The sequence below is a fragment of the Panthera pardus genome, unplaced genomic scaffold (assembly GCF_024362965.1).
Source record: "Panthera pardus isolate Hobbes unplaced genomic scaffold, ASM2436296v1 HiC_scaffold_24, whole genome shotgun sequence".
Classification (NCBI taxonomy): domain Eukaryota; kingdom Metazoa; phylum Chordata; class Mammalia; order Carnivora; family Felidae; genus Panthera; species Panthera pardus.
Genome location: NW_026526810.1, coordinates 44,784,280 through 44,804,960, shown reverse-complemented (window position 1 = coordinate 44,804,960; position 20,681 = coordinate 44,784,280). Strand labels below are relative to the sequence as shown.

The 20,681-nt window shown below is 38.8% G+C and overlaps 2 protein-coding genes across 5 annotated transcripts in view; one reads left to right on the top strand and one right to left on the bottom strand.

Annotated features, from left to right (window-relative positions):
- The window catches only part of MAPK6 (mitogen-activated protein kinase 6), a 47,450-nt gene extending 35,958 nt beyond the window's left edge, over positions 1 to 11,492 (top strand). For all 4 annotated transcript variants that reach the window (XM_019442105.2, XM_019442104.2, XM_053889058.1 and 1 more), the window contains exons 4-6: positions 2,834 to 2,998; positions 7,139 to 7,340; positions 9,240 to 11,492. In XM_019442105.2, the coding sequence (XP_019297650.1) occupies positions 2,834 to 2,998; positions 7,139 to 7,340; positions 9,240 to 10,341 (1,469 nt within the window). In that variant the 3' untranslated portion in view covers positions 10,342 to 11,492. The remainder of the gene's footprint in view (positions 1 to 2,833; positions 2,999 to 7,138; positions 7,341 to 9,239) is intronic.
- BCL2L10 (BCL2 like 10) overlaps positions 1 to 20,681 on the bottom strand; it is an 84,191-nt gene that overhangs the window by 3,504 nt on the left and 60,006 nt on the right. The window lies entirely within an intron of this gene.

The following is a 20,681-nucleotide window of genomic DNA, read 5'->3' as shown; positions in this document are numbered from 1 at the left end:
TTTTATGCATTAGAAATAAGTCATCTAAGTCTACCTCACACTCAAAGGGAGGGAAGTTGGATTCCACCTTTTGAAGGGAAGAGTACCAAAAAATTTGTGGACTTTTTTTTTTTTTTTTTAAGTGGGTTCTACAGGGCACCTGCATGGCTCAGTCGGTTAAGTGTTTGTGGCTCGGGTCATGATCTCATAGTTAATGAGTTCCAGCCCTGAATTGGGCTCTGTGCTGACAGCTCAGAGCCTGGATCCTGCTTCAGATTCTGCATCTACCCGTCTGTCTGCTCCTCCTCCACTCACATTCAGTATCTTTCTCTCTCAAAAATAAACGTGAAAACAGTATAAAATAAAGTGGATTCTACACATAATGAGGGGCTTGAACTCAGGATTCTGAGATCAAAAGTTGCAAGGTCTAATGATTGAGCCAGCCAGGCACCCAAATTTGTGGACATATTTTAATGCTGCCACAATAATGAATATTTTATCAGGAAAACTAGCTTGTTTATAATTGTTATATCATGCTCTAAGTCATTTGAAATGGGGTCAGAACTTAATGCTATATTGATTATTCATTCAACATATTCAGAATTGTTCAAGTATAGCAATAAATATAATTGGATTAAACAACACCTTTAAATAACAATATTTTGATCTTACACCCATGTAAACTTTAAACAGTTAATGAGAATTATATGTAAAATGATTTGAAAGATCCAGTTTTAATTCTCTTCTCCTTTATTGGTAAATTTGTGAGCCATTCAACAAAAGCAGCATGAGGGAGATGTTTATTAGATAGAGGCCTCAAATGAACAGAGCAATAAAAGACACCCACTGAAATGTCTAATACCATCTCAAATTTAACCTATCCAAAACTGAACTGGTATTTCTCCCTCCTTTCTTTTTCTGCTGTCTTCCTCATCTGTGTAAACCAGATCCACTTTTTAGTTGCCAAGGCAAACATGTTGGCTTCATCTTTCACTTTGGTCAGTACAGAGTCTATGGACTCTTCCTTTGAAATATATTCAGAATCTAACTGCTTGTTATTATCTCTATTAGCTTCCCACCTCCCTGTGGTTCAGTCAACCACTGTGTCTCTCCTGGTCTATTGCAGGATTTTTAACTGTCTTTCCTGCTTTAATATTTGCTGTCTGTAGCCTAATTACCACATAGTAGCCATAATATTTCTCTGAAAACATAAATCAGAACGTGCCATTTTTCTACTTGAAATTCTGTAATGTCTCCCTATCACATTCAGGATAAAGTATACCCTTTGTGTTCTGGTACCATTCTGACTTTATCTTCTATTCCCTGCAGCCATTCTGTTTCAGCTACACTTAACTAATTGTTGTTTCTTGGACAAGCCCTCTGTCTCCTATGGGCCTTTGGGCCTTTCCCCATCTTTCTGTAACTCCTTTCCTCCATATGAATGCATGGTGTGTTCTCCAACTTCTTTAATTTTCAGCATTTCCAAGGAAGGAGGCCTTCCTTGGTCATCCTGCATAAATTAATAATCCTGCCCCTAACACTGCTATTTATCCTCCCTGCTTACTCTATTTTTCTTCATGGCATTTGACATAAATGTTGACAGAGTTATTATCTGTTTTTCTCCACTAGATTGTAAGCTCCGTGAAGACAGAGGTTTGGTCTTTTTTGTTTCATAGGTGTATTTCTTTTAACTTTTTTTTTTTTTTTTTAATGTTTATTTTTGAGAGAGACAGATTGTGAGTTGGGGAGGGGAAGAAAGCAAGGGAGACACAGCATCCAAAGCAGGCTCCAAGCTCTGAGCTGGCAGCAAAGAGCCTAACATGGGGCTCAAATTCACAAACCGGTGATATCATGACCTGAGCCCAAGTCAGCCACTTAACCGACTGAGCCACCCAGGTGCCCTCATAGCTGTATTTTAAAGTACCTTGCTCATAGTAGGAACCCCAAGAAAAATTTGGGAGATTGAATGGATTCTAGAAATTCGTGGAAAGGCAAACTGAATGGTTTTCTTTAGTCACCATTTAGCTTAAAGTTCCCCCTTTTATTTATTTAGTTTTTAATGCTTATTTATTTTAGAGAGAGAGAGAGAGACAGAGTGTGAGTGGGGGAAGGGCAGAGAGAGAGGGAGACAAAAAATCCGAAACAGGCTCCAGGCTCCGGGCTCCGGGCTCCAGGCGCCAGGCTCCAGGCTCCAGGCTCCAGGCTCCAGGCTCCAGGCTCCAGGCTCTGAGCCGTCAGCACAGATCTGGACACGGGGTCGAACTCACAAACTGTGAGATCATGACCTGACCTGAGCCAAAGTTGGGCACCCAACCTACTGAGCCACCCAGGCACCTCTTCCCGCTTTTATTTCTTTAATACTGGTTCTGAAATGGCTACCTGAATGTAACCTATAACTATAAAACTTCTTGTGCAGATCTGGTCCAGCCATCCATTTTACTGGTGATGAAATGAAGCCTTTATCATCTTAAGTATGCCCAGAGGTATAGCCAGTTAATTAGCGATACAGCCACGACTAGAATCCATGTGTCTTGAATCCCAGTTCATTGCTTTCTTCACTACTTTATGATGCCTTAATTTGAGGCTAAACATAAAGGGTCAGTTTCTTATGGCAACAAAGCAGCCAAAAGTAAATATGTCAGTGAGCTGAAATCGGAATAGATCTGCTTTTTGAGTAGATTGATGATATTCAAAGTAAAGAAACATGCTGATTAAAGATTCAGTTAAAACCGTTTTCCTCCCAGTGGTCATTACAGTATTTAAGTTAGTTTCCTATAACTTTAGAATGTCTTTTGCAAATAAGTAAGCATTGAGGAATATGTTTATATTGTATTTGATGTTTATCTAATTTCAGGTGCACATGAACTTGAACAGATGCAGCTGATTTTAGAATCTATTCCTGTAGTACATGAGGAAGATCGTCAGGAGCTTCTCAGCGTAATTCCAGTTTACATTAGAAATGACATGACTGAGCCACACAAACCTTTAACTCAGCTGCTTCCAGGAATTAGTCGAGAAGGTATTGTTACTCAAGAGTAACCATCATGTAATGGGGTGTATGTGTGTATGTGTGTGCATGTGCGTGCACACATGTGCACATGCATGCATGCAAGCAGGATCTCTATATTCCCAAAAAGTCTTTAGACATTAAGATATATCTAAAATTTCAACCCTTACTTTCCCTTTCCCTGAATCTTAGAGAGGGATATCTTTTTTTGTTCCTCTGAATAATTTTTCAGATTGAATAAACTGAACCCCTCTCCTGGTTCTAACTCCATCTATTTTTTTAGCTTGCACCTCTGATTCTCTGGCATAGGTGAGCATCTAGAAACCCTGTCCCTCATTAAGCTAGAATGTTCTGTGAGGGTTATATGATAAGTAAGTTGGGTATGAATATGCATGTTATTTACATATGAAAGTGAATTGAGTTGGGAGAAAGCAAAGGCTTCTGGGCAAGGAAGTAGAGGAAAGAGCAAAACTCCATATGAGCAAACACATTACATTAGAGTTTGCAGGTTCGTGTTAGGAATATTAGGTGCTAAATATGAGAATTTGTGCAAGCTTGAAAGGGGTAGGAACTTAGAATCAAAACTTTGTTGACCATTAACACAATAATTTTATGTTTCAAAAAAGAGTGACATGTCTTCAGGATTTGTTGATATAAATAATATACAAAAGTCTTTAACTCTTGTAGTGGTTACCTGTAGTAAGATAATTTTTTTAAAATTTATTTTTAAATAATCTCTGCACCCAATGTGGGGCTCGAACTCAACCCCCAGATCAAGAGTTGCATGCTGTATTGACTGAGCCAGCCAGGTGCCCCAGGATAACATTTTTTTAAGGATGAGCATTGGACATAAGGAAAATCTTTCTTAAAAGTTGATTGTGTCTTATATTTTTAAGAATTATCATATTAAGATACATCGATGTCAGTATTGTATGGTTCTTTCATGAATCAAGTTAGGGATATATAGTTGTTTCTCTTAATTACATATCCATTATTCATGTTACCCACTCTGATCACTATATGTGGTTTGGGTTAGTGTGTATCAAAGTGTTTTAAAGTAGCAAGTGTTTTGAGAAATAGGCACTGGATGGGGATATCATAATGACATTTTGTTTTCTTCACTTGTGCTTAGAACCTATATAGTAAATGCCTAAGTAATGAGGAAGCAGCTGTATTTAATTTCAGCAGGTTTTGTAGGCTTCCTTTTCAGTAGTTCTACATTCCTAACCAGTCTTCAAGTCTTATCTTCACATTCAGATTCCAGTGCGCTGTCTTGCTCCTGACCTTGTAGCCATGTCATGACACCCTTTTTCGTAACTGAACAGTAGTCACGTAGCATTGGACTGTGCCTCAGAATCCTCTGTGGGAGAATTTTTTTTGAGAGAGAGAGTGAACGAGAACGAGAACACAAGATGGGGACAGGGGCAGCAGAAGAGAGGGAGAGAATCTGAAGCAGACTCTGTACTCAGCTTGATGCTATGACCCAGGGAGCATGACCTGAGCTGAAATCAAGAGTCCGATGCTCAACTGACTGAGCCACCCAGGTGTCCCAAGTGGGAGCTTCTTAAAAATGCAGACTGTCCAGTCAGAATCCAGAGGTAGGGTGGGGAGTAGAGCAGGTGTCTGTTTTTAAAGCCCTCTACAGGTGTGGCCCCACTCAGCCAGGTTGAGAGACATTGCTCAGGAATAACCTTGATTGGCTTTGAGCCGTTGTCGCTATTGCTGTGTCTTATCCACAGAGGTAAGCTAGTAATAATGTAGGACATTGCTGTTGAAGCATTTGCAGGCTAGCCAAACTTGAATCTTCTATTTCCCCTACCCTCATTAGGGTCAGGACCATGTCTTAGTTGGTTTTGAATCAACTTGAATATTTGCCTGATGGCTGGGATGTATGTCTTTCATAATGGGTTAATTAACCATCAGCCAAAGATCCTTGGTATTCACAAGTAGCGGAACTATGCTTATATACAAGTGCATAGCAGAGTTTTTAAATTTCCTGAGACTAAAGATACGTTGTGTAGATGTGCTCTACACCAGTTTCTTCTTAATCAAGATTAACATTGGAGTTTTATTTTTGGAACAGAGCACATTCTGAGGCAATGGGGACTTCATAAGAAATACATGTTCTTTTCTCCCACTCTGTTCATGATCTTCAGAGGAAAAAGCCAAACAAGATTAAGTACATATGAATTAACATGTAATAATGAAGACAATTAAGAACCCTAGTGGTCTTTCTTTTTTTTTTTTTTTTTAATTTTTTTTTTTAATGTTTATTTATTTTTGAGACAGAGAGAGACAGAGCATGAATGGGGGAGGGTCAGAGAGAGAGGGAGACGCAGAATCCGAAACAGGCTCCAGGCTCTGAGCTGTCAGCACAGAGCCCGATGCGGGGCTCGAACTCACGGACTGTGAGATCATGACCTGAGCCGAAGTCGGACGCTTAACCGACTGAGCCACCTAGGTGCCCCAGAACCCTAGTGGTCTTCATCTTTCAATGAAATAATCTTTTTTCATTTCACCCTATACTTATCTCTCATCCTCCCTTTTGCTTTCTCACATCAAAATTTTTTTTATGTCTTAGCACACTTCAACACCATCATAGCAAATAGATTTATTTCCTTTAGAGCAGTGCTGTCCAATAGAACTTTCTGTAATTATGGAAATAGTCTATGTATGTGTATATTGCATGCACTTGGGAGCTCAGCCTAGCTAGTTTCTTTGTTATCTCTTCCTCTTTCCACCTGCTGCCTACAGTTCCCAAATGCTAGGGATTTGAGTATATTCCTCTTGTGTATTGGGATATGTATCTCCCTTCTCTCTGAGAATGGTGATTGTGCTGGGTCAGCCCTTCATAACTGTGCCTTAGAGTCTCTCTTGCCTTGTGACACATGGTCCCTGGGCTAATTAAGATAGACTCTTTTGCAAGACAACCAAGAACAGCTTGATGTATTGTGAAATGACTTCCTAGATTAGGGTAATATGATAAGAGGGGGATAAGGGGGAGGAGAGGAAGAGGCCTCAGCCCTGGGCCACTGCAGGGCCTGAATAGCAGTGAGTCTTAGTTTCTATAGTCTTTATTGGAGTGATTGAGTATTGAATGAGATAATGTATATGAAAACACTTTGTAAAATATAAAAGGCTGTAAAAAATCAGCTATTGTTTACATTAATGAGAAATCGGGAATTGAAAATGGAAGAATTATCTTTTCCTTAGAGACAGAGGTAAAGATACGAGGGTGTGTGACAGGCCATAGTGAAGAATTAGGGATTGAGGTAAATGTGAAGCGGGTTTATCTGTTGAGAATGATAGTGTAAAGAGATGGTGTGGAACATTGCTGAGCAATAGCAAAGGCCAAATTGCAATTCCACAGTATGAATTTGTAGTGAGCCGTGGGTGTGATTTTGCATGTAGCTTTCATCAGGCCTGTACGGCTAGGGAGCAGAGAAAGTAGATGGGGGAAATCACTCAAAGTTGAAGATTGGTATAAATCATAAGGCATACAAGTGTGTGGTGGTGTAAGGGCAACCTTTAGGCTGGTGACAGTGTGGTTCAGGCTGAGTTAGCAGCTTAGGAAGGCCCAGTGATTGATGTCAGACAGAGATCAACAAATTAGTACAGCAGCTAGTCAGTGAGATAAGGGAAGGAAAGGGGAAAGTGTTTTTTTATTAAGCACTAGACACTATGCTTTACATTTAATTTTTATACCTTATAAGATATCTGTCAATATACCCATTTTATACATGAAGAAACTGAAGTTCAAGTTTAAGTAATCTGTCTAGCTCTTGACAGCTAGGGAGTAATTCAGTTAAGCTTGTGAGTTGCAGAGCTGAGATTACGACCTATAGTATTAGGTTGAACCATATGAAATTGCTGTCATTTGCCCATTTTTGACTGACAAAAATAGAAGTTTCAGATGATTCAACTTAATATATTCTTTTTTTTTTTTTTTTTTTGTAACTGAGCATAATAGGAGATTGGGGTACATTTCAAATATTTATTAAGATTATTGAATAGGTATCTTTTTAATCTGTAAATCAGTTTTATTTCACTGATAAATTAATTTACCTTTTAATTGTATAATCCCTTTTTTTCCCCTACATTGGTTGGCAGACCTCCAGTACAGTTAAGGTGTTTTATCTCTTTCTTTTGCAGCACTGGATTTCCTGGAACAAATTCTGACATTTAGCCCAATGGATCGGTTGACTGCAGAGGAAGCGCTTTCTCATCCTTACATGAGCATATATTCTTTTCCAATGGATGAGCCAATTTCCAGTCATCCTTTTCATATTGAAGATGAAGTTGATGATATTTTGCTTATGGATGAAACTCATAGTCACATTTATAACTGGGAAAGGTAAATTGATGCTAAGGTAGAAAAATACAATTTATTATATTTTCACAACAGTGTACTAATTACTATATGATCACGGCCCACTTATTATGTGAGTTTTATTTTTAAATTATGGTAAGACAATGTAGATCTCTTAAAAATTTACTGATGGGGGGCGCCTGGATGGGTGGCTCAGTCAGTTCGGTGTCAGACTCTTGATTTGGCTCAGGTCATGATCTCACTGTTTGAAAGTTTGAGCCCTGTGTGGGGGTCTGTGCTGACAGTACGGAGTTGGCTTGGGATTCTGTCTGCCCCTCCCTTGCTTGCTCGCTCTCTCACAATAAATAAATTAAAAAAAATAATTAGTGATGGTCCCTTGGGGTTTCTGCTAAACTTAATATCTTTGAATAGCCTTTATGTAATTTAAATATTAATAGTTACTATTTAAGATGTTGGATGACAAGACTCAACCTTAATCCAGTAAGGTATCTGCATAATGTCTCAAATCTTTCCATATAATCTCTTGTATCTTAGGATAGCAATTATTTTGACTCATGGTATATGCTATTCAAATCTGTTTTCCTCATGACATAAAATTAACCTGCGGGGGAAATCTGGGTGGCTCAGTTGGTTAAGCATCCAACTTCGGCTTGGGTCATGATCTCACGGTTTGTGAGTTTGAGCCCCATGTTGGGCTCTGTGCTGACAGCTCAGAGCCTAGAACCTGCTTTGGATTCTGTGTCTCCCTCTCTCTGCCCCTCCCCCTGCTCGTACTCTGTCTTTCTCTGTCTCTCTCAAAAATAAATAATAAACACTAAAAAAATTTAAAAAAAACTTCAGTTAACATAGGTCCAGTATAAGGGACTTTTCTATTTTGAATAGTATAAAATATCAAAATGGATAACATCATACATTTGAGTTAAAGATTTTTTCCCTCCGCTTTCTTTTAGGATTTCTAAATTTCTGGAGAAATTTAGGTATAATTTTGCTTCAAAGTAAGGTTGTAGCATATAATAATGGATCGATGTTGTTTAAAATCTTCAGATAATTTTGATATTTAGCCACTAGGTGTTAAGTCACTAATGACAGTCGTAAAACTTTAAAATTTCATATATTTCTTTGTTTAAAAGAAAAATCATTCAATTAGTTTGTGAAGTCATTGCATTTTCCTCCTAAAATGTTCAGGTATTTGTATGTTTACACACCTCTGCCAATGACCATTTTGTCCACATGAACATTTCTACTACCTGTGTATAGTAGGTACATAACCAGATGTCTTCTAATATCTTTCCTAGTCTCTCCTCCCCATCCCCCAACCATTTGTGTGTGTCTCCCAGTCTGCTGCTACTTGGGCATGAATGGTCACCTCGCTGTGATATGTCAGTAAGAGGATACCGTATTTGGTAGTGCTTATACATGGAGAGGTTTTTTTTCTATTCATTATGAGTTCTAGGAAGCCTTCCTTTTTTTCTAGTCTGACTTGGTACCAGTACAGTGAAAATCTGTAAGAGACCTGATTAAGATTAGAGATTCATTTTGTGGCCACAAAGTGTTTTTTCTGTGTATGAAACTGTTGGACTTGAACCGTAGACATGCCAGTCACTCAGATGTTTATCTGCAGCTGTCTTTGAGGTGGATGAAAAATAGAGAAAAGATGGAATAAGTGTAAAATGGTATTTCATCTTAAATTTAAAAATGGAGGGCTTAGAATTTTGTTATAATCATAGGCTTCATTGGTAATTACCAAAATTGCCTTTTATTACTTTATGTAGTAATAGATCTTACCTATCCATTAAAGTTAGGAGTTACGCTCCTGTTATCCCTGCATAGACCTAGCAGAGTGCTTTCACCTAAAAGGCACTCAGTGAATTTGAAAATGAAATCATACCCCTGCACTAACAGTAATGTATTCATTTTTTTCAGGTACCACGATTGCCAATTTTCAGAGCATGATTGGCCTATACATAACAACTTTGATATTGATGAAGTTCAGCTTGACCCAAGAGCTCTGTCTGATGTCACTGATGAAGAAGAAGTACAAGTCGATCCTCGAAAATATTTGGATGGAGATCGTGAGAAGTATTTGGAGGATCCTGCTTTCGATACGAATTACTCTACCGAGCCTTGTTGGCAGTACCCAGATCATCATGAAAACAAATATTGTGATCTGGAGTGTAGCCATACTTGTAACTACAAAACAAGGTCATCATCTTATTTAGATAACTTAGTTTGGAGAGAGAGTGAAGTTAACCATTATTATGAACCCAAGCTTATCATAGATCTTTCCAATTGGAAAGAACAAAGCAAAGAAAAGTCTGATAAGAAAGGCAAGTCAAAATGTGAAAGGAATGGATTGGTTAAAGCCCAGATAGCTCTAGAGGAAGCATCACAGCAACTGGCTGAAAAAGAAAGGGAAAAGAATCAGGGATTTGACTTTGATTCCTTTATTGCAGGAACTATTCAACTCAGTTCACAACATGAACCTACTGATGTTGTTGATAAATTGAATGACTTGAATAGCTCAGTGTCCCAACTAGAATTGAAAAGTTTGATATCAAAGTCAGTAAGCCGAGAAAAACAGGAAAAAGGCATGGCAAATTTGGCTCAGTTAGAAGCCTTGTACCAGTCTTCTTGGGATAGCCAGTTTGTGGGTGGTGGGGAGGACTGTTTTCTTATAAATCAATTTTGTTGTGAGGTAAGGAAGGATGAACAAATTGAGAAGGAAAACACTTATACCAGTTACCTGGACAAGTTCTTTAGCAGGAAAGAAGATACCGAAATGCTAGAAACTGAGCCAGTAGAGGATGGGAAGCTTGGGGAGAGAGGAAATGAGGAAGGATTTCTGAACAACAGTGGGGAGTTCCTCTTTAACAAGCAGCTCGAATCCATAGGCATCCCTCAGTTTCACAGTCCAGTTGGGTCCCCACTGAAGTCAATCCAGGCCACCTTAACACCTTCTGCTATGAAATCTTCCCCTCAGATTCCTCATAAGACATACAGCAGCATTCTGAAACATCTGAACTAAAACACTCAGCAGACATTTCTCTTTGTATTCTTCATGAAATGTGTTTTGTCTTTTTTATTACTAGTGTTTAAGTCATTTTTTTACTTGAATCATATGGTGTCATTTAGAAAGGATTTTATTAGTTCTTGGTTTTTAAAATCCAGACTTTTTTTCTACATGTGAGATGGTTTTCATTTTAACTGGCATGTCGTTTGCACACAAAAATAAAGAATAGAGCAAAATAATGCAATGCAGGAGGAGACAAAAGAAATGCACTAAGACAAGTAAAAAACATTCTCTCATAGAACAATGATCTGTTTTACAGGAAACAAAAATCTTGCCTTGAAATTTACACAGTGAGACTGTACATAATTGCATGAAAATATCTATTTTTTTCCTAAAACATTTTTCATTCATGAGTATTTTCAAGTTTTTCATACTGTACACATTTCTTAAAACACATGATACCAGCAGCAACTGAAAATGAATGCCGAATTTGGTACACATGTGTTATCTACCTCAAGGTAACAAAAGTATGTGGCAAAACATATACCATCCATAGTGCTTCACACATGCACTTCTATTTAGCCAGCGTTTATTGTAGTAAACTATTAATAAGATTCACGCACCGTTTATAAATGTTCTGGTATGCATTCTTTATAGTGAAGTGTTACTACATCACATCTTATTTATTTTAGAAAATCAGTATATTTTCTGTATTTAATTATAAAAAGTTGACTTAGTTTTTGAAATTTATTTGCAAATACACTTTTTCCATTTGGCACTATGGTTTGTTGCCTACTTAGCTGAATATATAATGTCGGCTCATCCTAAGGCTGTCCACGTACTTAATTTACTTTCGTATTCATTTTAAGTAAAGCGCTCACTGTGTATAGGAATTTGTATTTTGGAGGTGCTTGATCTATCTACAAAGAAACATTAGGAATTACTTTATTATAAAATGCTCCTAGAAGTCTTAACTGTGTTTATTTTTAAACAAAACAAAACAAATTGTAATGTTAGACTTGTGTGCATGGAAGTAATTAAGGTACATCATTATTGTAGTTTAAAAGTTGTACATGATAAGACATATTTTGTTTTTACTGTATGTTTTTACTGAATGATCTGTTCCCCATCCCAAGGCAAGCATGAATAAAATTAGGTTAAATATAGCATGTGGTGTTGGAGTCTCTTAGAATTTGTTTCATCTATTTTATTTTATTGAATACTGTCGGTATCTTTAGTTATCCTGTTCAAAGAAAAGGACAAATAAACATGGCCAGCAACTATGGCTCCTGTTGAACTCTTTAGGGTAGTGCAGGAAAAGTAAAAATTACTAGCAAATTCTTTATCTAGTCTCACCTTTCAGCAAAATTGTGGCTGTACTTTAGACTATGTTAGGCTAAACGGCTTCAAAGAAAAAGCTTCTTTGTCTCTACACAGAAACCTTGTTGATTTACCTTCACACATTAAAATGGAATAAGGTTTTATATATTTCAAAACTATTAAGTGCCCTTGGAGGCTTTGAAGTACGCAGAGGAACCTCCTTTAAATGTATTTGCTCTACAGTACATCATGTTTCCTTTGTTCAAGAACTTACCTATTTACCTATCCAAATATAAAACCACTTTTCCTTTAACCTCCCTTTTCCATTTGTCTTCCTTATTTATATACAAAGCCAGTTCTATTAATATTCAGACTTCTACCTTCCCGGTGACCTATTCACTGATTTCATTTGGATTCTCAGAGCTTTTAAAAAATACAGGTATTTTCTGGATGAGTATCATTGTCACATGTTGTGAATTTATACTCCAGTTAACCTTAAAAAGACAAACTCTTAGAGTGGAAGCTTTCAGCTTTTCACCATTGGATATTATGTTAAGCTGAGTGTGTGTTTTTTTTTTTAGTCATGAAAAGGTGGTGTGTGAAATGCTTTTATTGCACATATTGAGATGATCCTGGTTTTTGTCCCTAATGTGGTGAATTACATTGATTTTCATATGTTGAACCATTCTTGTATTCCAGAAATCTCACTTGATTATGATCGTGTAATCCTTTTAATGTGCTGTTGGACTTGATTTGCTTAGTGTTTTGTCTTAGGACTTTATGTATCAATACTCATTAGGTATATTGGCCTGTAGTTATAACACCATTGTCTAATTTTGGTATCAGGGTAATGCTGGTCTCATTGAATGACTTTGGAAATATTCTCTCCTCAATTTTTGGGAAGAGTTTGAGAAGAATTGTTAATTGTTTCACTGTTTGGTAGACTTCTCTAGTGAAGCCATCTGGTCCAAGGCTTTTGGGAGATTTTTGATTATTGATTCAGTCTCCTTACTAGGTCTGTTTGGATTTTTAATTTCTTCACAATTCACTCTTGGTAGATTGCATGTTTCTAGAAATTTATCCATTTCTTGTAGGTTATCTAGTTTGTTGGCATATAATTTGTTCATTATAGTCTCTTACCCCTTTTTATTTCTGTATATCAGTTGTAACTTGTCCTTTTTTCACTTAAGATTTATGTTGTGTCTTTTCTCTTTTTCTCAGGGTAGCTAATGGTTTGTTGATTTTGTTGATCTTTTCTGTTCTCCATTTCTGCTCTAATTTTTATTCCCTTCTCATGACTGTGGATGTTTTTGGTCCTTTTCTAGTTCTTAAGATGTAAAGTTAGATTGTTGATTTGAGGTCTTTTTTATTTTTTATTATTTTCATTATTTTTTTGTTCCATGAATCTCACACTTTATTAAAAAATGCAAATCTGCAAGTAAGCTATAATGCCAAGTAGAATATTCCTTTAATAATATGAGTTATCTAGGGGCTCAAACATCCAGTTTGGGCTTAGATCATGATCTCACAGTTTGTGAGTTTGAGTCCCACATCAGGCTCTGTGCCAACAGCTCAGAGCCTGGAGCCTGCTTCAAACTCTGTGTCTCCCTGTCTCTTTGCCCCTCCCCTGCTCACACTCTGTCTCTCAGTAATAAAAATAAACAAAAAATTAAATGAGTTATCTAGAAGGATCTTCTAAAGGAACCATTAACACGTCCATCAAGTATTTATTAGTAATCTTGGATATGGAAAGCATTACATAGTCACTGATAGAAATACAAAGATGAATAATAAGTCACAGTCTTTGCTTTCAAGGGATATACAGTATCTGCTATAGAATGGGTGGTTGTAAAATGGTGGCAGCTTTGGGTTTAGTAGAATGCTAGTTGAGCATAAGGTAAAATAAAAATAATCCACTTTGTTCATGTGCAGTACTAGAACCTGTTCTACTTAGTGTTACCATATTTAAATAAGAGGCAAACCCCTATACCCCAGAATACATAGCTTGTTATGTCCCCATTATAGCCTTTCTACCTGAGGAAGTCCTGTCAACAGAGTCCCTGAAAAGTGGAACAAAGGACATGGTGTTGAGTCAAGAAATGGAGGTCTTTTTTTTTTTTTAGTGTTTATTTTTGAGAGAGCATGAGTGGGGGAGTTGCAGAGAGAGGGACAAAGGATCCGAAGCCGGCTCCACACTGACAGCAGAGAGCCCGTTGCAGGGCTCAAACTCAATGAACTGGGAGATCGTGATCTGAGCCAAAGTTGGACGCTTGATGGCCTGAGCCACCCAGGTGCCTCAAGGGCTTTTTTAAAAGTAGACTTTATTTTTTTAGAGCAGTTTTAGGTTCACAGCAAAATTAAGGAGAATGTGCAAAGATTTTTGATATATCTACTCCCCCCGCACATGCATAGCCTCCCACGTTATCTACATCTCTTATCAGAGTGGTTCATATGTTATAATTGATGAACCTAGATTGACACATCATCATCACCCAAAGTCCACAGTTCACATTAGAGTTTACTCTTGGTGTTGTATGTACTCTATGTTTAGACAAATGTATAATAATATGTATCCACCATTTTAGTATCAGAGTAGTTTCATTGCCCTGAAAATCCTTTGTGCTCTGCCCACTCGTCCCTTCCTCTTCCCTTAACATCAGGCAGCCATTGGTCTTTTATTCTCTCCATACTCTTGCCTTTTCCAGAATGTCGTAGACTTAGAATCATACAGTATGCAGCCTTTTCAACTGGCTTCTCTTAGTCATGTGCATCGGTTTGCTTGATTGTGTCTCATTAAGTCCTTTAGGCTTTTTTCACTTTTGCTCATTGTTTTTTCTTTATGTTCTTCAGACTGGATAATTTTAAAAGAACTACCTTCGAGTTCACTTATTGTTCTGCTTGATTGAGTCTGATGTTGATCCCCTCTAGTGAATTTTTCAATTCAGTTTTTGTATTCTTCAGCTCCAGAATTCCTGTTTGGTTTGTCCTTTATAGTTTTGATGTCTTTGTTTTCTCATTTTGTTCACGCATTGTTTTCCTGATGTTGTGATGTTAGCTGTGTTCTCTTGTAGCACATTAAGCTTCTTTAAGATGATTATTTTGAATTCTTTGTCAGGTAATTTGTAGATCTCCATTTCTTTTCTGTCAATTTGTGGAGATTTCTTTCTTTGGGCCTTGTTTCCCTATTTATGTACCTTGTTATTTGTTGTGATTTTTGCCTGTGGAGAAACAGCCACCTCTGTCTCTTTATAGACTGGCTTTGTACTGGGGACGATCTTCCCCTATCATCCCAGCTAGAGTTTCTGGGGGCATCTCAAACTTTTTATGGGGCTGTGTGTGTCATCTCTGTTCTTATGTGCATAATCCAGCCTCCTCCTCCCCCAAGTTGGACAGTGTCTTTCTTAGGAGGTTGTAGTAGTCTCTTACCCCTTTGGCTGTCTGAGGTGTTGTAGGTTCTCTGGCTCTGCCACAACCCATGATTGTTCTCAGTGGCCCCCACGCATCCAAAGTAGTGCTTTGAGTCAGGCCAGACTGAAGCCAGTCTCTTGGGTAGCCCCTCAGCCTGGAACACTGGATGACCTTTCTTTTCTTCTCTTTCCCTTCCAAGGGAGAAGCTGTGAGGTGGCCTTTTCCTCCCAATCACAAGCTCTGCTGGCATGGGGGAGGGATTGACATTGACATGAAACCGCTTTCCTTTCCAATTTTAGTGCACCTGTTCTTGGCGTCGAGCTTGTCCGGTATGCTGTGACTTCCTAACTGTTTTCTGGAGGTCTTTTGGGACCATATATTGTTAAGTCAGTGTTTCTGTGGGGGTAGTGAGTTCTGAGGCTTCCTATTCTGCCATCTTACGTCCAAAAATAATTTAGTATTTAAATGACTTACTCTGAATTAGAAGGATGTTCTACCTGTTGTGCAGCTTTCAGACTTTTGGGATGATGTGTGTCAGATTTGTCATGTCACTGAACTGGTGGCATCACCATTTTTAGAGCTATTTCTTAAGCTTCAATAATTAGGCTTAATTTGGAGCCAGTACACCTCCCTCTGCACCCTCCCACCCCTACGCTTTTTTGATTGTCTTTTAAATGCAATTTCAAGCATACAGAAAAGGTGTATAGAATTTTTTTTTAATTTTTAAATGTTTGTTTATTTTTGAGAGAGAGGGAGACAGAGCATGAGCAGGGGAGGGGCAGAGAGAGAGGGAGACACAGAATCCGAAGCAGGCTCCAGGCTCCGAGCTGTCAGCACAGAGCCCAAACGCAGGACTCAAACTCATGGACCATGAGATCATGACCTGAGCCGAAGTCAGACGCTTAACTGACTGAGCCACCCAGGTGCCCCTGGAATTGTTAGTAAACATATATGTCACTTGCTTTGTTCATCTAGAGTTGATCTGCATCAGATAAACCAGCTACTGATAAAGTTGAACCCCTCTGTTTAACCCCCCGCCACATCACATTTATCTGCCTCTCCCAGAGGAAGACACGTTGCTGAATTTTATCATTTTCATGCAGTTTTATACTTTTACTATATATGGTTTTGTAAACATTGTGCATGTTTTAAAATTCCATATGGCATATTGTTAATCTTTTTTCAACTTGCATTTTTCACTCAATATGTCTCTGAAATATAACTGTTGATACATGTAGCTCTAATTCCATTTTAATTGCTGTGTTGCAATGTTTTTATCCACTTTTAATCACTTTTTTATTTACATTTTATTCAAAATGACATTTGTTTTCAAAAGTTTGCTCCTCTAAACATGGTTGCAGTGAGAATTTTTGCAAACATGTGTAAGAGTATCTTTAGGGTATAGATCTAGTTGCTGGGTCGCAGACAATGCATATCTTCAAGTCTAGGAGATGCCATATTGCTGTCCCAAAATGTACTGAGGTACACTCCTGCCAGCAGTATATGAGAGTCCTTATCCATCCACACCCTCCCACACGAGAAACCAAGTCTTTTCCATTCAATTAACCCTAGCGGGCTTGCTGTGTTTAGTTTACTTTAACAACAAAAGGAATCCAAATTTCTAATTCCAAACAACTGCATGACAGCCATGCTGACACCTTAGGGATCCTTACACAGCTACTTCAATTATGATGAGATAGCCTTGGTGCTTATTTCCCATTGCAGTTGCTGTAATTTGGGAACAGGTGGCTTAAATCTTAAAGGCTGAGCCAATTACATGATCTGTATTGGAACCTATACCTAAAGTGTAAAAAGTAGAGCACCGTGACTCAAATGGGGTTTTCAAAATAAAATTCAGCACGGTATCACCTTTGTTTCTAGGTTAAAATAGTGCAGATTTTACACAGCATTTATTGCTCCTTATAAAATTATTGTTTTATATAAAAGTACTGTTTTCTATCAGATGCTGTGCTGTGTACTCTCTAGCATGTTTAATTAGTGGCTGGTCGTATTCTCTGAATTGCTCACCTCCTACTGTCAGCTTTTTCAGTTCCTGTTTCCTGTTGAATTCAAAACTAATAGAGGCTTTGCCCTGAATGAGTTTATCATGTATCTAATATTAGTTGTAGTTTTACCCTATGCCTGTTCATATTAGGATTGCTTATCAATCAAGTCTAGTATCTTACATTAAAATCTTGTGGATAGAGAAGAAAAAGGACAAACTGGGAGTTGGGAGATCGGAGTTCTGAATCTATTTTCACCACTGATTCACTCTTTGTCACTTGGGTGTCACTTATTTCTATGGGCCTAAGTTTCTTATTAACTGGAGGATGCAAATTACTGAGCCTAACAATACAGTCTACCTGGGACAACTGAACACGACCTTGGCTTGTTGAATTCTAACCCACTGGAATAGCCACAATGACTAGCCTGAACTAGTATATACTGCCAGTAAGTCTTATTTCTATCATAGCTGTATTGGACTGGATGTGTTAATGTGTCTTTTAAGTAGATTGAGAATGAAATTTTGTGTTCACTGCACACTTACCATTTGATGGAGGAAAACAATCAAAAATATCAGAACACCAAGGTTGTTTATTTTTCAAAGACTAGTGTGAATTCACTTAGCTCTTTCCTCCTACTGCCTGGAGGGGTCTCTTTAAAAAAGCCAGGTGAAGAGAAGGACCTTTGTGAACTCTTCCAATGTTTGATGTGTAACAAGTACCTTACAGAAGAGAGGGATGTTTGATTATCCGTGTTGCAGCACCGTCTCACTTCCAGTGCAGAGGCTTAACAATCACATTCCATTGGATTTGCGCATTTATCTTTGATGCCTTGGGATAATGCAGTGGCGGTGTTACAAATCTAGCTACACAGAATAGTCCTCTTCCATTACAACTACCAGCATCTGCCACACCTGGCCTGACTCTTGGTGCTGCTGCAGTAGGGTGAGTGTGGTGGGGTGCCAGGTCCTGGGCTCCTGGTTCAAACTCCTGTCCAAGCCTGTTTCATCACACCCAGATTAAACTGCAAACTTGGATCCATATTTGCCTGTGTGCTAGGACTCTGCTTCCACCCGACCTTACCACTCCCACACCAACCTAACGTGAACCTCTGAGATGACTTCCACTGCCAAGTGAGACATTGAACCTTGCATAGTCTTTAAGCACACATGCTACACAATCGGATCCAAACTACCTTACGACTGTGTTCTACTTACCAGCTTTGTATGGGTTATTCAGTCGCTTTGGTTTTGCTCATTTGTAAAATAGGGCTAATGACACCTTATTCATGCAGCTGTTGTAAGAATTAAATGAGATACTCACACAAAGCCTTTTAGCATAATTCCTGGTATTTAAAAAATTAACACTACTCAGCTCCTGTTTGAATTACTGCCATTGTCTCCCAAATTGCATTGAAACTCTGACCATGACTTTGTCTTCAGTATTGCATGCCCTTATCTAAGTATCTTCATTCTGGCCTTGACCTACAATGGCTTCCTGTTCTAGCCATAGTGCTCATCAGCTCTGCCCAACTCCTGGCTCCAATTTTTGGTCCTTCCTGCAGCCCATCCCCTTGCCTGAAGTGCTTCAGACGAGGCAGCTCTCAGATCCCTAAAGACTTCATTGCCTTACCCCCACCCCAAACAAGCATCTTCATTTGGGATCCAAAAGCCTGGGATTCAGCTTGTACTCCTTGCTCTGAAAACCCACATCCAATCCTTCAGTGAATCCTGTGGCAATATCCAGAATCTGGCCACTTCTTACCATCTTTCCCACTGCTGCATGATCTAACCCACCACCATATATATGCTGAACTATGGCAATAGCTTCCTAACTGGCACCCTGGCCATATTCTCCATATGGCAGCCAGAGTGATTCTTTTAAATCAAGTCAGGTATCACTCCTCTAGTTACTCAAAATCTGAATGACTTCCTTACAGTAAATGTTAAAGTCCTTACTGAGGCCTATAGGGTATCCCTCCTCCACTCTTTACCAAGCTCACATGGCTCCAGCCGCCAGTGTGGCTTCCACCTCAGGGCACTTACTAGCTCCTCCATCTGGCTGGAAAGCCCTTGGCTTTCTGAGAGAGTCTGAGAAGTCTGTTCAAATGTCATCACAGAGGCTGTGCCTGACCAGTGTATATAAAATAACATACATCTATCACTCCTACACACCTGCCCTGCTTGACTTTTCTTTCCATCACATACACTGACATGTTATATCCTTATTTTATATTGTCCTCCCTCCACGTGGAATATAAGATCCTCGAGATAGGGACTTCATCAGCTTTGTTCACTGCTGTATCCTCAGCCCCTAACACACTGTTTGGCACATAGTGAGTCCTCAATATTTGTTGAGGAGGGCATGAAGGAAGCTAATGATAACTGCCTTTTAAAAAATTCCTTCTGGATTGATGGGGCTCATGAGCAGTGAGGCTTTATGGATAGTTCTGGGGTTTGACTATTAGTTTTGAGTTTAAGTTATAGTCTTCATAGTTCTCCAACTTTCTATGATTTGCAGCAGGAGTCTATAAATTTTGGATTCCTTAGGTGTGACTCTCCCAAACCGGCAAGCTCTAAGTTGAGGTCCCAAGAGCAGTTAGAAATTCTCACAAAATGTAGTCTGATCTGGCAGGTTTATTATCCTGAATCGTGTTGTGAATTGTGGGTGCAGTTTAGGATAATGACTGTATTGCTCCTGACTCAGCTGCTTGCCTGTGTTCCTGTTCTCTTTGTTGGAATGACTATACCTGTCCGGCTTGCACAATATGTTCATGACCTAGTTAAGATAGTCCAAGGTGGTTTGTTTCTTAACTGCCTCTGTACTATTCCTGTTCATCGTAACCCTTCTAAATGAGCCAGGCCTAGATTATATATTAAGGATCTTTGGCAACAGAAGCCTTCTCATGGTAGCCTTTGAAAAAAGAGGAAATTTATCAGAATCCAAAGGTGATTCAGGGAACCCAAGAACTAGGCCTTAGGAAGAACCAGAACCAGGCCACAAGGCACCAGCAGTCTAAAGAAGGTTGGGTTGTTTCTCATCTCCACCACATTCTGGACCAACTGGGCTTCCTCGTCCAAAGATGGCTGCTCATAACTCCAAATTCAAGTGCAACTGTTCTGGCTGTATAGAATTATTCTGTCTGACTGTCTATCCCTCTATTTCTCTCTTCTTGTTCAGAGTTTTTCCAGAAAGAAATCATATCGGCCCACCCCTAATCCAGTCAACCATGGGCAGGTAATAGAGTGGTATTGAGGAAACATTACTGCCAGAATCAACTTTTTGATGGAGAATGGGAGGCAGGGAGGAGAGTTGTATTTAGACGGCTGTCCCCAAATGTCTCTGAAATACATGGTAATCAACTATCTCATTCTTCTTATTTTTTATTCACCTTTCAACCATTCTGAAGGGTGCTGCTTGTCCAACTGGATCCACTGGGGTCCTCCAGGCATAAGTTCCACCAGCTTGTCTCTTGTTGAGCTCATCAAGACAATCTATACGTCTACTCCATCATCACAATTCTCTGACTTGTGTATAGTATTTACTGATTTTTAGAACATACTTCTATAGCTTGTGAGTTTCATAACAACTGTATAAAGTCAAGTAGAGTAGATTTATTATCCC